Raw genomic sequence first — 17,325 nt, 5'->3', positions numbered from 1 at the left:
GTTTATACTATTATATAAATATGATATATTATAAGATATTATTTTTAAAAACTATTATTATTTATATAAAATAGAAAAGTAATTATAACTATTAATTAAATAAAAAATAATTAACATATACATTAGAGATATATTAAACTAACTAATTTAAATTTTATATTATTGATATAAAATAAGAACAATAGTCCAATAAAAATTTAACATATTTAAAAATTAATTAGCAAATAAAACAATATTCTTACAAACAATTGAAGAATACAAGTACATCAGAAATTAATTGGTATATACAGAGCCCTTAGATTTTCTTAGTTTAAGGCTTGTGCAGAGTTTCATACCCATAGGATATCATTTGAGTTGTTTGGAATGTGTACTTTTTTGTTTCGTACCATGGATCATGCATGAGTGTTCAAACATTGCGGACTCAGTTTGCTTTTAGACTATGTGTCCATCTCCAATGGATATAATGATACTTTGGATAAGATTTACACTACGTTAGTGTAGGATTGAGTCTTTAAATTATCATACCCAAATGATATCATTTAGTATATGGCTTGAAATTCATCTTTCTCGTTTCTTAGCATGCATATGACATGCAAGAGTGTCGAGAATGTGCTTCTTAGCCTATGTACTTATTTTCGATGGGCATGATACTTTGTACAAAGGTTAAACTTAAGGCTTTTGCAAAGTATCAAACCATTCTTTGGCATGATTTAGAATGCAGATTTTACTTATTTTTTACTCTATGAAATTATCCTTAACCGTAGACCCCACATTCTAAATTCTAAACCTAAACCCTTGAACCTAGACTCTTAATCATTCAACCTATATTCTACATTCTAAACTCTTTACTTTAGATGCTAAACTCTAAACCCTAAATCATACATACAACTTACTTCCTTTATTCTAAACTACCTTAGATACAAATTTATAAATCCTAAACCCTAAACCCTAAACTATAAATCATAAACCATACAACTTACTTTCTATATTCTAAACTCAACCTTAGATACAAAGCCATAAATCCTAAACCCTAAACCCTACATCGTAAATTGTAAACCATACAACTTACTTCCTCTATTCTAAACTCTTAACTTTAGATACAAAGCTATAAATCCTAAACTCTAATATCTTAGATCCTAAAACATAATCTCTAAACCCTAGACTCTGGTAAACCCTAGCACCCTAAATTACTTATCATTTTTGGTGATTTCTGCAACAGGTTGGGGTTGCACCCACCAACCTATTGCATGTGCAATAGGTTGGGTTACCCCCCAAGGTTGGGGTTACACAAATCATAGGTTGGTGATTTGTGCAATAGGTTGGGGTTGGGGTTTGGTGATTTGTGCAATAGATTGGGGTTGCACCCACCATCCTATTGCACCCCAAGTCCCCCTGAGCCTGTTGCATGTGCAACAAGTTGGTGGGTGTAACCTCAACCTGTTGCACAAATCACTAAATTATGGTGATTTGTGCAACAGATGGTGGTTGCACCCACCATTCTGTGGCATATGCAACAGGTTGGAGGTACATTTAGAATTTTGGGTTTGGAGTTTAGGTTTGGGTTCACGGTTTAGGTTGGGGTACACATCAGTATATTTTGTATTTTGATTTCAAGTGTGAGATTTGTTGGGCTTTTTTACAGTTGCTAATGCTTTATTTTTAAAATTGTTACAGGTATTTACCCTAACAAAGGGTTTAGAGGTGGTGTTATACGAGAAGAATGAAGTCGTAGGCTTTGGACAAATACATAGTCTTGATCCTATGAATGTGTGTCATTTTCAACCTTGCGGTGAGAGAAGATGTGTAGTGATAATCACCAAAGTGCTAAGTCCTGCGGTGCATTTAAAATATCCACATGGAGACTTTGAAACATTGGGGGATATCTTACAATGTGACATTTTTTATATGCAAGCACATAGAACTCTTTGGGACCGAGATGAAATCGTTCCTAAGATATACTTTCAAGATATCAAGAGAACTTTCTTTGAGGGGGAAAAAGTTGAGATGTTGTCTTGCTCAAGAGGTGTTAGCACTTGGAATATTTCCTGCATATTTAAGGGCTATGTTCAGAATTTTCTTTGTATGGTGGAGGTAATTAAGCTAACTAGTGAAGGGGCCATTCAAAATGCAATGGATAATATGTCACATCCAAAGGTCCTTAATACTCTCATCTTCAGGTTCATAACATTTTCAAATGGGGGTTAGCTTTCTTAAAATCAAATTTACCTATCAAGAAAAAGTTCCTTCAATGTGGTGGAAGATACAAGAAAGTATTATGAGAAGAAAATACTTGCACAAACGGGCTCAAAATTAAGAAATCATGGAAGCTCTAAAGACTACCATAGCGGCATGCTTTCAGGTGTTGAGGATATTATAATAAATGATGTTGATGCAAGAGAGGTTGCAAGTGACTCCAATATGCTCATTGGTATAGAGGACGTGTCTTGTGTTGCAAGTGACTCGAACATGCTCATTGGTATAGAGGACTTGTCTGGTGTTGCAAGTAACCCAAACATGCTCACTAGTATAGAAGACTTTTCTTGTATTGCAAGCGACTCAAACATGCTTGCGGGTATAGAAGACTTGTCTTGTATTGCAAGTGACTCAAACATGCTCACTGGAATTGTTGATATTAATGATCATGGTCATGATGTCATCATTGGAATGAAGGACAGAGATGGAGGAACATCTAAGACTTGTGATGGTCCTAATGTACTTACTAGCATGGATCATATGGATGGCATAACATCTAATTGTGAAGGAGAAATAGTTCAACCACAAAATTCAAGAGGCATTGGCAACAGGTTGAATTTAATAAACAAGTTGTCTACAATTCCCAAATATTATAAAGTGACATCAAATAATTCCCAAGGGCACTCTGCATTTGATTTTAGAGAGGAAGATTCAAGAGAGATAGATTCAATGCTAGATAATGGACCCACAACACAGAAATGCAAGACATTATTCACAAAAGACCACAAATGGAGCTGGAGCTGTAGAAGGAGACTATTGCTCTACGTGCACAGCTGAAGAGCCTGGAGGACCTCAACACAAGGTTGTGACAAGAGGCCCATGATGCATGTGCAACATTGATCAGAGATGCGAGCGTGGAGGAGTGGTTAGGTGCTTGCTGCTGCTACTTGTTGGCATCCATCTTCTCAATCATATGATGTGCAACCACTTCCCTTCGATAGGCCAGACAATTGTGTGTGCTCAATATTCCAATGTTTATTTGATAACTCAACCGGCTATTATGCTCTACTTTGCAGCCATAAATTTCATATTTTTTGTCTAGTAGATTACTTGCTGACTAGATCTATCTATCCACCTTGTAAATCCAAACTATCAATGGCATTGTACATGGAGTTGTGGGCTTACGATAGTTGTATCCAGAACCATGACTTTGAACTCTCTACAATGTATATGGTCTCTATGATGGAAGTATATGACTTTGTTTCAAGTTATATGTTCTTTCAAGTTTATATGGTTGCAATTATGAATGAATAAAGTAATAAATTAATTAAATTTTATAGAATAAAGTAGGTTTCAATTATAAATCAAAATGCGCAACTAGATGGAAAAGAATTTAGCACTTGCAATTAAAGTTTATTGAACAAGGGAAATCCTTACAATTTTGCCATTATGAAGGGGGATAGAGTGGCAACCACAAGCCATTATGAAAGAAACAAGAGAACACCAAAAACATTCTCTTGGAAGAGAAGAGGGAGCTTGTATTCAACTTGTGCAAACAACAATGAAGACCAAAGTCAACCATTTGGCCTTTTATACAAGTCACCTTTTGAAGGGAGGGCCAACCCTTTTCCTTTTTAGCACTCTCCCTCTCTTTACAACCAAAGGCTCTTCGGCCCATAGAGTGCCAAGGCATATTGCTATTCTTACCATCTCTCCCTACTTGTAGAAAAAGCGCTTGTGTTTTTAGAGCGCTTGGGACAAGCCTAGAATTGTCTAAAAATGTTTTGCACAATGTGTGGTATTAAGGGGGATTGAAGCCCAGTCCATAGTTAGCAATGGAATTCCATGCAGCTCTCATATCATAGTTATCAACCATGCTTAGTGGATATCCTGACCCCAAGATTTTTCATATTGGGTGGTACCCATCGAATACTAAAGCGCATGAAGCTGAACCTTCTAGTGTGTCTCATTTGGTGTAGATGCAAGCTTATAGAGGAATATTACATTAGTAAATGTGACATTGGGTTGGGTATTCATCAAGTATAGTAGACTCAAAAGCAGCTATTGTCAATAACAATTGAGTCTACTCGCTGAGTAGGATCTTCCATGCTAAGTCTCACTTGTCTTAGAACATTCATTAAAGTAAATCCTTAGTAAATCTATCCTTAATCTTGTTAGATATTAATGCTCCACTCTCGTGTGACTATGCGGGAACCAGCTAACTCTACTTGTAAGCCCCCCATATGAGGAGAAGGCATTTAAGTAGCTCGGTTATTTGGTAGGTCCTGGTTTGGACACCAGATAGTGATGGCTGGATGGATTCAGATAGAGTTGGCACACTGCCAACTAGGCTACATGCAAGTGCGGGAAGGCATCCCATGACTGATCGCACTGAGGGTAGACGGAGCATTTCCCAGGGCAGCCCACTCTCGGGTTGCGGGGCTCGTTTGGAGCCCCAAATGATCCCGGATGGCTGTGGGCCAAACGGAATCCGTAGGTTAGTTGCTCTATTCTGCGCCACGGTTCTATTGTATGGTCGGTGGCCTATTTCGGGATCGACCCCTAGTCGGCCGATTTGGGCAGACTAGGTCGGTCTCCCAATTGAGCCTAACCGACTACGACTGGTGGCTATATAAGAGCAAGCTCGTGCAGTCCATTTCATCACTGGCTACAACAACCCTGATTCCTTAGCATCCAGCCTCCGTCCTCTACTGTTTCCAGCATGCCATCGAAGCTTCTCACACAGGAGCACACGGTTGGGAGGCAGCGCCATCTATTGTATCAGTTTTACAGTAATCAAATTTTTGATTCTCCACACTATCTGCTTTTCTCTCTTGCATACGAGATCCTGTTATCTGTTGCACACAGACGTTGTATTGTTTTCTTACATGGTCTCAGAGCTTGGGCTCTAGCAAGAAGATTTGGTAGTGTGTTTCTGTTTGTGAGAAGATTGTGAGAGATGGCCCAGCCCGCAAGACTGCAAATCCCACCGTTCGGCGAAAGCGAAAAGTTGGACGGCACTAACTATCCACTCTGGAAGTTCAAGATGAAGACCATCCTAAGCGCATACGAGCTTTGGGATACTACTACTGGGATGGACGTGAAGCCGGTTGCGAGATCAGATCCAGCCAATGCAGGACAACAGATAGTACCAACTGCGGATGAGATTCTCGCGTGGACAAGAAGAAATGCAGATGCGCTGTGTTCTATTGTCTGCAGTGTAAGTGATTCTGTCATGGCCTTAATTCAACATGTCACCACAGCAGAGGAGACATGGATGGTCTTGAAAAATCAGTACAAGATCACAAATCAGACGCGGATTCAGAATCTAGAGACTCAACTCACGAACGAGAAACTGTCTGAGTCTGAAGCGGCAGAGAAGTTCATCACCAAGGTGAAGAATCTGCACGATCAGATGACTGCGATTGGCATCACCATCACCAGTGAGAATCGAGCACGAAGGTGCATACGGATCCTCCCTCCAAAGTACGACGGTCTTGTTACGGCGCTGAATACGCAGAACAAAAATCTGCCCCTCAACTTTGAGGATTTTAGCGCAATGCTTCTGGAGGAGGAGATGCGTCAAAAGACGAGGACTAGAGAAGATTCGGCTTTCTATGCTGGATCAAAGAAAGGTAAGGGTAAGGACTCTGGTAACCCATCTTCTTCTTATGATAAAAAGAGAAAGAAGAGGATCAAGTGCTTCTATTGCAACAAGGCAGGGCACAAGCAGAATGAGTGCCGGAAGAATATTGCAAATGAGAAGAATGGAGTAAAGAAAGAGTCCAGCAATAGTGTGCAGGCAGTACTAGTAGAGCTGTTCGTAGCAATTGAGGAGATTTGCATGGAGGCAGTTCATGTACCTACGGATGAACCTTGGATTATTGACAATGGTGCATCGCGCCACATGACCAGTCGGAAGGATTAGTATACCTCTCTACATCTGGTAGGGAATGATATCCTGGTAGCAGTCAGCAATGATGCAAAATGTCCAACAAAAGGAAAAGGTACGATTGCTCTCAAGTCAGATGGAGTTGTAAAACAGTTGTCCGATGTTCTTTATGTGCCAGATCAAGAGGAACTTGTTGTCCGTTTCTGCGATCACGGATCGGGACCTCAAAATTCAATTCGATAAGAATGGTGCACATATTCTGATCTTCAAGGGAAGGTCGTTGGTAAAGGTACACGGCGCAACATCTACGAACTCTCAGCTTTCAATGCTCGAGCCGAAGTGAGCAACACTAAGCTGTGGCATGAGAGGTTTGGTCATCTAAACCTTAGTTCTTTAAAGGAGATTAAAGTGGAATGATTGCAGACCTACCAGAAATTACAGATCTTCCCGATGTATGTGAAGCTTGCATGATGGGCAAGCAGCATCGGCAGCCCTTTCCTAAAGAGGCCAGTATGGCAAAAGCTCCTCTAGAGCTCGTTCACATGGACCTCTACGGAAAGATGGAGATGGAAGCTTTGGGTGGTTCCTACTACTTCATGACGTTGATCGACGACTACAGTAGAAGGATATGGATATACTTTCTGAAGACTAAAGATGAGGCTTTTAGTAGGTTCAAAGCATGGCATGTAATGGTCGAGAAAGAAATGAAGAGGAAGGTGAAGAAGTTGAGATCAAATAGAGGTGGTGAGTTCACATCAAGGGAATTCAAAAGACTACAAAAGTCACGGGATCAAGAGGCAAAAACCCCCGCTACATACATCACAGCAAAATGTAGTAGAACGCAAGATGCGCGTCATCTGTGAAATCGGCAGGAGTATGATGAAAGGGAAAGATTTGCCAAAGACTTTCTGGGCTGAAGCATGTAACATGGCAGTTTACATTTTGAATCGTAGCTACACGAAGGCTGTGAACAGGATGACTCCATTGTAGGCCTTTTCTAGTAAGAAACCTTCAGCTGCACATTTCAGAGTTTTTGGATGTGACTGTTTTGTGCATGTCCCTGATGCTAACAGGACCAAATGGGAACCGAAGAGCCGGAAGTGTATTTTCTTGGGCTACAGTGAAGAGGCGAAGGGTTACCGTCTCTATAACCCTGTTACCAAGAAGGTAATAGTAAGTCGTGATGTGGTCTTCTCAGAATAGCCGCATCAATTGGAGGAGGATGCTTCCTTCCTAGACAACCAGGACCAGGATATCCATCCAGTACAACCACCAACAGTAGACCGAACTCCCCCAACGGTGCTTGGGAGGATTCAAGATAAAGAAGAGGAAGAAGAGCCTGCGAAACCACAACAGCAACGGCCATTCCCGAAGTGGGTAAAGCAGCTTTTGGATGGCAGAGAACCTCCAGCCATTGAGGAGGAACCATCCGAACACCGCCGGTCCAAGAGATTAGAGGAGCAAAGAAGGGCACAGGAACACTTGGTCAACTATGCTTTGATGACAGAGGTGATGCGTGCTGATGAACCCAAGTGTCTTGAAGAGGCACAGGGTGATGATAGGTGGATGGAGGCTATGCAGTCGGAGTATGGCTCCATAATGAAAAGCAACACTTGGGACCTTGTGGATCGACCACCAAAACGCAAGGTAATTGGCACCAAGTGGGTGTACAAGACCAAGTACAAGTCCGACGACACGTTGGATAAGTACAAGGCTCAGCTTGTGGCAAAAGGATTCGCACAAGTACATGGTTTTGATTATCAAGATACTTTTGCTCCCACAGCTTGACCAACCACAATTCGCAGTCCAGGGAAGTTGGCTCGTGTTTCAGATGGATGTAAAATCTGCCTTTCTGAATGGAGATCTCAAGGAGGAGGTATACGTGGAACAACCACTAGGTTTTGTGATCCCCAATTCAGAAGGTAAAGTATGTAAACTGAAGAAGGCACTTTACGGGCTGAAACAGGCCCCACGAGCATGGTACCAGCGGATTGATGCCTACTTTCTGCAAAATGGGTTCAAGAGGAGCCCATCTGATGCAAATTTATATATCTTCAGAGAAGGACGCAGGTGTATGATCATGGTCCTTTATGTGGACGACCTTGTCATAACAGGGAACCATGAAGAGAAGATCTCGCAAACAAAGCATTTGCTAGGAAGAGAGTTTGAAATGACAGACCTCGGACTGATGCATTTCTGTTTGGGGATTGAAGTTTGGCAAGAGCCAAAATAGATCATCTCACAGCTGAAGTATGCTAGAGAGATACTGAAGGCATTTGGCATGGCTAAGTGCAAGATAGTTGGCACCCCTATGGAGGTTGACGTGAAGCTCTCAAACGAGGATTCATCACCACTGGTGGACGAAGCGAAGTACAGAAGGCTTGTGGGCAGTTTGATTTACTTGTGCAACATGCGGCCGGACATCAGCTTTGCGATCGGTGTACTAAGCAGGTTTTCCAATAAGCCCCGGGAGAACCATTGGAGGGCAGGGATGCGGGTGCTGAAATACATCAATTATGGCATCACCTATACCAAGGGCAACATCTTGACCGGATTCTGTGACTCGAATTGGGGGCAGGAGACATGGACAGCAGGAGATCAGTGACAGGTTACTGTTTCTCACTTGGATCTGGAGCTGTGTCATGGGTCAGTAAGAAGCAACCCAAAGTTGCTCTTTCTTCTACCGAGGCTGAGTACAAATCAGCATGCTTTGCTTCTTGCGAGGCAGTGTGGTTGAGGAGGATCTTAGGGGACATGGGTGCAGTGCAGAACAAGCCTACGCAGTTATCATGTGACAATCAGAGTTGCATGGTGATTGCAAAGAACCCTGTGTTCCATGCTCGCACAAAACACATTGAGATTCAATATCACTTTGTACGTGAGCTCATCATGGATGGAGAGGTCGACTTGGTGTACTATCCGACTACAGAGAATGCTGCGGACATCTTCACGAAGGCTCTTGGAAGAGACTTGCTGGAGAGGCATCTTCATCGACTTGGCATTGGGCCGAAAAAGTAAGTTCACTTGCGGGTGGACATTGAGGGAGGGTGTTAGATATCAATGCTCCACTCTCATGTAACTACGTGGGAACTAGCTAACTCTACTTGTAAGCCCCCCATATGAGGAGAAGGCATTTGAGTAGCTCGGTTATCCGGTAGGTCCTAGTTTGGATACCAGATGGGGGCCATGTGTAGCCTGATGGCTGGACGGCTTCAGATAGAGTTGGCACACTACCAACTAGGCTACATGCAAGTGTAGGAAGGCATCCCATGACTGACCGCACTGAGGGTAGATGGAGCATTTCCCGGGGCAACCCACTCTCGAGTTGTGGGGCCCGTTTGGAGCCCCAGATGATCCCGGATGGCTGTGGGCTGAACGGTGATCGTAGCTCAATTGCTCTATTCTATGCCACAATTCTATCGTGTGGTCGGTTTCCTATTTCAAGACTGACCCTCAGTCGGCTGGTTTGGGCGAATTGGGTTGAGCCTAATCGACTATGATTGGTGGCTATATAAGAGCAAGCCCGTGAAGCCCATTTCATCACTAGCTACATCAACCCTGATTCCTTAGCATCCAGCCTCCATCCTCTACTATTTCCAGCATGCCATTGAAGCTTCTCACATAGGAGCACACGGCTGGGAGGCAGCGCCATCTATTGTATCGGTTTTACAATAATCAAATTTTTGATTCTTCATACTATCTGCTTTTCTCTCTTGCATACGAGATCCTGTTATCTGTTGAGCATAGATGTTGTATTGTTTTCTTACAAATCTTGCATCCAAAAAACCTTCACTATTTCTAGTAGGATCAGTCATGGTTGAGAATATCCTACATTCTCCTTCCAAATTTTGATGTTGAGAAAGTAATGAAGCATATTGAGTACGATGATATCAAAGTCTATCTTTAGAAAAGTCCTCTCGCCTTCAATTGATTTTTGCTTCATGATTCCCCATTATGATCACCATTATGTATGATATTTGCTTCATGACTCCCATTATGATCACATCATCATGTATGAGATCACCATTAATTTCTTGTCCCCCTTCAAATAGTTATATGGGTTTGCATATCATGGACACCAAATCATACTTACTCTTTTATAACATGATAGTTGATTCTCTGGTACATCACACTCTTAGGGCCTATTTCAATCCATACAGTACCTTCCAATATTTGCATACCTTGTCACCCTAGATCTTGAGTTTGAGTCATCACCTCCTCGTTGTCATCTTTTGTAAAAAACACTAGACATGTTGAAAGATGGTCTACTATGAATGACATGTTGGAAGATGGATCATTATGAATAGAGTACCATTATGATCACAACTTGGATCTTCTTCATTTTGCATGAAAGTATTCATCCTCAATATTTTTGGTCTATGCAAACCCTCTAGCCACCAACTATGCCTTATACATGTCAAGTTCAAACTTGTAGTTGACCTTGTATATCCACTTTTGTCCCTATGGCCTTGTTCCATGTTGTTCTCAAACCTACAATCGAAGTCTAATGGATTCCATTTCATTTTCCATTGCAGATTGCCAATCCAAATTGTCAATTCATTTCTTTGAAGGACTTTCACTTCTTCAAAGTCCCTTCACTTCTTCAAAGGACCTTGTCTCTTTGATCATTTTGATTTGAGCTATCATATCATAGTACACTACATGTGGATCTCAAAGTTACCTTTACCTTCTTAGAGCTAATCTGAAGTGTTAGTATTCCTAGAGTATTCAAATGTATTTTTACATAGAACCAATATTTGAGTCTCCTTTGTCAATATTTCTCTCCTCTTGGTGGTCTTGATCAAAGTGGGAATTTGCATCATTTGATCCTAGATCCAAGTCTGTACTAGCACTGTGTTCAATTCTTCATTGAAGTATGATCCACAAGATACTCCACTTTCCTATGAGTTGGAAAACCCCGGGGGGTGCACTATTAAGAAAATCTAGATATGACATGCATTCAAGGGTTACTTGAAAATATTGCATCTATAACTTTTGCATGGATAAATAGACATATTTTGTATATAAATACATTAATTGTTTCCAAAATTTAATAAAAAGCCCACTTCTGCGAATACATTTCTATAAATTTACCTTAATCAAAAGACAAATCAGATGAACCCGCAGAGTATAATTACATACTTGGATGAACCCCTTGTGGTGGAAGACCAATTCCAAATTTGATTTTTATGAAATCTTAACCCTAAGGATATTGTTCTTGGTAACAGATGTTTATTCCTCCATATGAATGATCTACGACTGCCTATAAATCTATGAAAGGTATGGAGCTGGTTGTAAACCCCTGGTAAAAGATTAACATATATACAGACTCAAACAAAACACAAAAAAAGGATTTGGAGCTGCATGTAAATCCATGGATGCTTCTTTCATATGTGTCGTGATCCACATGTTTTTCCTTTTTCATTGGAGCTACAAGCAAATCCTAGCGATAGTATGGAGCTACTTGTAAATAAAAGAATGTGTAACAATACACGGGTTTCTTTGATGTAATGTAGATTGGGGTCTCAAGAAGGGTATGCAATTCTTTGTGGTATAGTGTGTGGTTATGTTGACAGTCTTTGCTACATAGTCTCGGCATGGACTTTCGGATTCTTTCTTGCTGGATGAGTGATGTATGTTTGAGACTTGAGTAAAGCTCCTCTAGGAATACATGGTTGCACATGCTAGGGCCCTCCTAGGAGGATGGAGTAGGGAAGGCCCTCCTCATGCTTTTGACACATTGGGAGGATGGTACATCCACATGGAGCTTGATCACTTGGATGGTGTACTTTCTCGTCCACTGGTGGTTTCATTTTTATCACATTAAACCTTACGGGTTCTCATCCCTGGAAGTTCATCCTAAAACAATGTATGTCTCTGAGTTGCTCCCCCTGAAGCATCTGACTTCTCTATCACACATTGTAGAGTTGTTGGATGATTAAGCATCTGATCCCTTGGCTGTGCCAAAGTGTTACCAATCCGGTCCACCTGACTCAAGTAGGTTCTTCTCTGGTAACACTACGGCATTCGATCCTAGTTGGACACGACACTTGAAAAGTGCCTTTGCCATTTGATTAGGCATATAGTTGGAGGTGGATTTAGCCACACTGGGAGGGGTACCTTCACATTGGAATGGTATCCTTGGAGGAGCATCTCTACTTAGATTTAAGTCACATGGGGAGCAACCCTAATCCCTAATTGTATATTGGTACGTGTATGGTTCCATAACCATACCTTTAACCCCCAATAACAATTAAACATGCAAAATTTGTATGCAAGGTTCTCGGTTACTATAATGATGCAACCAGATCTAGCATCTTTAATATATTGAGTTGTTGGAATGAGGACCATACCCAACTAGTATCGCCATCTCCATGTGCAATGGGAATATTTGATATGAAGTGCCACTAGGTGAGATTAAGGGCCCATGCAAAGTAGGGAATAATTAAAGGGATGGTGACCACGTTTTGGTAGGCTAAGATGCATGTTGATGTACCCTAGAAATCTTCCCTATACTCTATATAGATATAGGAATGAGAAGAACAATATATAAGATGACTAAGAATTGAGCATACAACTCTTCTATATGCTATAGATATAGATGATGAGAAGAGTGACATATAAGTTTTAGTTCATAACATTGTGTAAGGCATGATCCTTGTAAAGACATACAATGGCCATACCTAGGGTCCTAAATGTGGTCATATGGAGCCAAACTCTAACTAAGGGCAAGAGGAGACGCATTTGTGAAGTGTTGCACCAAATAAGTGCCTAGGCTTTGGGAGACAACAAAGCATAGCTTGCCAATGGAATGCTTCAAGAAATGGGACATCACATGTGATGGATAACTATGGCTATGGAACAATTAGATGCACCTATCATAATCCAACACAAACTAAGGGCTAGAGGAGACGCATTTGTGAAGTGTTGCACCAAATAAGTGCCTAGGCTTTGGAAGACAACAAAGCATAGCTTGCCAAAGGACACGCTTCAAGAAATGGGACATCACGTGTGGTGGATAACTATGGCTATGGAACAATTAGATGCACCTATCATAATCCAAAACAACAAAGGGAAGAAGACATTGTGTTGAAAGATGAGGTTCAGCCCCATAAACATAGTATGAAAAAGATGGCGTTCCAAAGAATAACCACCCCACATGACCATGGACAATTTAAAAGCCTACATGATTGCCAAGCCTTATATGGGTAGTTGGGACTCACCAAGAAGACCGTGAAGACAGATGGGAAAACACATTCTAGATCGGAGGTATAGGCTAAGAATTACAAGCATGAGGCATGCACTTCATGATCAACTGCTCTTTGCCTTTAATTTAGGTCCTATCCTTCTGGTGTAGGTTGCCCATCGAGTATCTGTCAATGAAGTTAATCAGAGACAGTTTCTTTGGCAACACATCATTCAGCCTGCTATACTCTCAGAATGTGCTACATAATCTATCTCCAACACTCAGGGTGGTGATCTTCGAGTCCAAACCCTAAACCCTCCGTAAGACACCATGCTAATCTTTATGCAGAATTGTTTTCTGCAAGGCCACAGCAAATCTAAAGCTGGCCCAAGAAAAACAGGTAGTGGCACAAAGTTAGCTCATATCTCGAACACATGGGCAATGACAGTTGACCTGTAAAGGGTGGGCACCTTTGCCTGGAACCTAAACTCAAGGGTTCCAGAACCAACACCAGTGTCACAAAGGCATATACAGAATGCCTGAAGTGGAGCAGCTGTTTGCATACAATTGTGTCCTTGTAGACCATAGGCACCTCATGGCTCACTCAGAGTAGAAGATGGAGTTCTCACTGCTCAGCCAGACATTTTTCAAGTATACCAATTGAGTACCTTAGAATGAAAATCAATCCATCCGATCATGATGATACTTACATATTTGAAAGGTGGGGAAACCCTGAATAGTCACTTGATCTAGCACAGAACAGATTTTTGCTAAATCACAAGAATTGTAAGAAAAGTCAATTCATTGTGCCTGTTCAAATCCATATAAGAAAGGGCTTCTCACTATCCCCTTATAGGATGGCTAGTACTCTAGGTGGCACATGGCATATTTGTTAATCACCTAGCCATACCGTCCTCATGGGAAAGTCATTTACAGTAAAAATTGCAAGCATAAAGCTTGAATCATGTTTGTTCTTTCTAGCAGCAAACAAAAACAATGGTTTTGAAACGATCCTGAGAAGATATAAACTAACGTGTCTCTTGCTTCTTGAAATTGTAAAAAGTCAATTTCTGAGTGAAAGTAGCTACATGCTACAAAAAAGCACATGGCAGGCGAGCCATCAGAGTCAACATTCCTCCTTAGAAGTCACTGCTGCTATCAATGACTGGACATAAAATAATCCAAAGGCAGCAAAAATTCAATTCATTGGAGATATCAGCCATGGTGACATTTTTGCGCTCATGTCAGTGCTTGATGAGTTTGTATGTATTGCACAATATATAACACACTGAAGAGAAACTCTAGCTTTCCTTTTCCTTCACTTCTGTAGGAGCCAAAACAGTGCGGACTGTCCATGCAGCACCAATTGTTGCTAAGATTGGAGTTAGCCAGTACACATACAAGTGCTCCCAAGTATTGTGCTGGTTTTTTAGGAAGGCCCATCCAAATGCCTGTATTACAGAAGCGTCTGATTAATCAAAGAGAAACTAATTGCCATCTCCCTCTCTAAATATTGAAAATGATATATGCCTGACAAGTTCACTTAGTGTGTAAGGAAACTTGCTTATTGCATAGACAACAAAATATTAAACTTTGAGATTTATCCTCCTGCGTTTTCAAAAGTTCTCACAAACATTTTTGGAAAAAAAAAGTTCTCACAAACATAGGCAAGGGTAAAGCAAGATAGAAAGAGAGAGAGAGAGAGACGTTAGCAGGATTCATAGCTGGGCCAGTGTATTCAGTGCCAAAGATGCTGAGGGAGACCCTTGAAAGGCTAGTAATCCAAGTCCTTTGAATTCCGCTCTTTGGTCCTTTCAGATTTGCTAGAAGGACAATAAAAACAACTGCAAAAGTGAGAATTCCTTCAGCCATCGCACCAGTATGAGGGTCTACACGGAGATATGGTCCTGTGACAAAAGGTTTGTATATATCAGGCATGCATGCAACAGCAGCAAAAGCACCTCCAACAGCTCCAATGACCTGTCAGCATTGCACGTTAAGACACAGTAGGTGAAATATGGTGGTTACCTACATTGCGAGCATAAAAAGTTATGACTTCAAGTACATTCTGACTTCAAAAGATAACTAAATCAGTCTGCAGCTTTCACTCCCCAAATATGGCATCATCCCTCAATTTTCCCCGTGAAATTCTTCGAAGCTAGACCAGAGATTTTAAGATAAAAGTGGACTGCGGCTTCTCCGGGGGAAAAGAGAGGGTGGATTCAATGTCGTAAAAACCAGTATTTTTACTTTCTCATGGCATCGTCGTTAAATCCACAGTGAAAACGGTAAAGGCTTTTTGCATTCAACACAGCATATTCTGCCAGCAAGCTATGGCTTCGGATGCGCGAAGAAAAAGTGCTTCCACACAGAATAAAGAGTTTCTTTAGTCGGTGAGGCCCAGCACACAAATGGCATGTTCAAAATAATAAACTGCTGTCATAGGAAGATAGAGATGAATAGATATGAGCGATAGAAGACAAGACCTGTGCTGGAAGGCGGAATGTAAGGATGTAAAGCGGAATCTCGGTGATCTTGGCAACAACATAAGCGATGACAGTCACTGGATTATAGCTCGCTCCGCCGGTGGCTTTACCGAGCGAGTAGAAGATGAAGAGGAGACCAATCACGACTGATCGCTTGATAATCTGCCTAGCAGTGCCATAAATTCCGAGGTGAGACGCTGCCAAATCCGCAAAAACCCGCAGAACCGCGTTGGAAAAAACCCACAAGAAAGCCATGGCAAAATCGGCAACCACCAGAGTTGCAAACCGCGATTTGCGAGCAGCGAGACCCATGTTCTGTAAATCAACAATTCGCCCAACAAACGTCTCTCGATTGCCAATTCAACAGAACTCGGTCTATATTGTATGTTAGTTGGAAAGTCAAGCTCCAAACGGAAACAAACTCTTGATCTCCTCACTGCTCGGACAAATGTCGTTCAGTCACTGAGCGAAGTTCTGAATCCTCACTTGAAACTCGTAAGAGATGCATCGTCTTGTGTCGGCCACCGATGGATTGATTCATGCAGAAATTGCTGCAAGCTCGGAGACCCAATTGTTGTTTGGAAATCGTTGGAGCCAGAAAGCTGCGGATTGGTTCTCAGCTATCGCATTTCAAGATTTTTACCAATCATCCTCCAGCATTTCCTGAATGGGCGCCCCGATTTCCGATTCTCTTGGAATGTCTTTCGGGACGACTCCCCTCCTCACGAGAGTCTTTACACATGCCATACATACCACCATCGCGGTAGACCCCTGGCCTAGTGTCCCATGCCCCCGCCCGTTTGCCCACAAAATGCCCCGCCTTGCCAGATGAGTGTTTGAGCGGGGTTAACAGGGTAGGGGGAGTGTCATGAGGGAGGGAAAAAAAACCCAATGGCGCGTACTGAGGACTTTGCACACCGCTCATCACACTCTTCTCCCTGGTTGAATGTGCCCACTGCCCATGGATGCCCAATAAATGAGCTGTTCAAATTTGGTATGCGTGTTGGGGTAGGCAGGGTATCTGTAAAAGCTTTGCCCATGCCAACCCACCCATCCCATTTATTAAGTGCCCCAACAATGGGCACTCTTTGGGCAGTTTCTGGTAGTCTGTAAAGACCCTCATTCTTCACTCCATCTTTGACAACTATTGTTAGCATACTCATTCAATGAGTTAGCATGCCATACATCCACCTATGCCTTTATTTTGAATTGAAAGAGGTAGAGTTCAACCCCAGATATTGTAAGAAGGGAATTCCTCTAACAACCTACCAAATGAAACCTAAGATACATAGGGTGATTAACGTGCTCGGCTAATCAAAGTTTTCATGCCCAAAGTATCCCTTTGGAGAGCACTCTTAAAGTTCCTTTGCTATCTCATAAAATAGAATGACACTAAAGATATAAAGACCATACACATTTGTCCATTTAACCAATGCCTAGTTTCTTTATCCCCTTTATTTCGAATATTACAATTTATCCTGTGAAGGCTTTGAAGCAAAAAGGTTGCATGTGAAAATTAGGTCAAGCTTCAAAGTAAATGAAAGCTTTAAAGGCTTTCCATATTTGAA

At 41.6% G+C, this 17,325-nt stretch overlaps 1 protein-coding gene across 2 annotated transcripts; it reads right to left on the bottom strand.

The window, feature by feature from the left end:
• Nucleotides 1-14,074: 14,074 nt before the first annotated feature.
• On the bottom strand, nucleotides 14,075-16,469 carry LOC147905443 (aquaporin SIP1-2-like). 2 transcript variants are annotated; one of them, XM_087372649.1, is made up of 4 exons: nucleotides 16,031-16,469; nucleotides 15,758-15,919; nucleotides 14,979-15,251; nucleotides 14,075-14,722 (listed from the first exon to the last, which is right to left on the bottom strand). In XM_087372649.1, exons 1-4 carry the CDS (start codon nucleotides 16,067-16,069, stop codon nucleotides 14,573-14,575), a joined length of 624 nt encoding a protein of 207 aa, XP_087228775.1. In that variant the 5' UTR covers nucleotides 16,070-16,469; the 3' UTR covers nucleotides 14,075-14,572. The 2 variants fall into 2 exon arrangements, with proteins under 2 accessions (XP_087228775.1, XP_087228769.1); XM_087372643.1 differs by having other exon boundaries at nucleotides 15,758-16,469.
• Between the last annotated feature and the right edge of the window lie 856 nt (nucleotides 16,470-17,325).

The sequence above is a fragment of the Dipteris shenzhenensis genome, chromosome 1 (assembly GCF_047967505.1).
Source record: "Dipteris shenzhenensis isolate YYH24624 ecotype China chromosome 1, Dip_SZ_1.0, whole genome shotgun sequence".
In the NCBI taxonomy this organism is placed as follows: Eukaryota; Viridiplantae; Streptophyta; class Polypodiopsida; order Gleicheniales; family Dipteridaceae; genus Dipteris; species Dipteris shenzhenensis.
This window is presented reverse-complemented; position numbering and strand designations above follow the sequence as displayed.

Coding starts and splice junctions, on each gene's coding strand:
- LOC147905443 (XM_087372643.1), bottom strand. CDS start 16,069: ATGGGTCTCGCTGCTCGCAAATCGCGGTTTGCAACTCTGGTGGTTGCC. Junction 15,252..15,757: donor CATTCCGCCTTCCAGCACAG/GTCTTGTCTTCT, acceptor CAATGCTGACAG/GTCATTGGAGCTGTTGGAGG. Junction 14,723..14,978: donor CAGCTATGAATCCTGCTAAC/GTCTCTCTCTCT, acceptor TCTGTAATACAG/GCATTTGGATGGGCCTTCCT.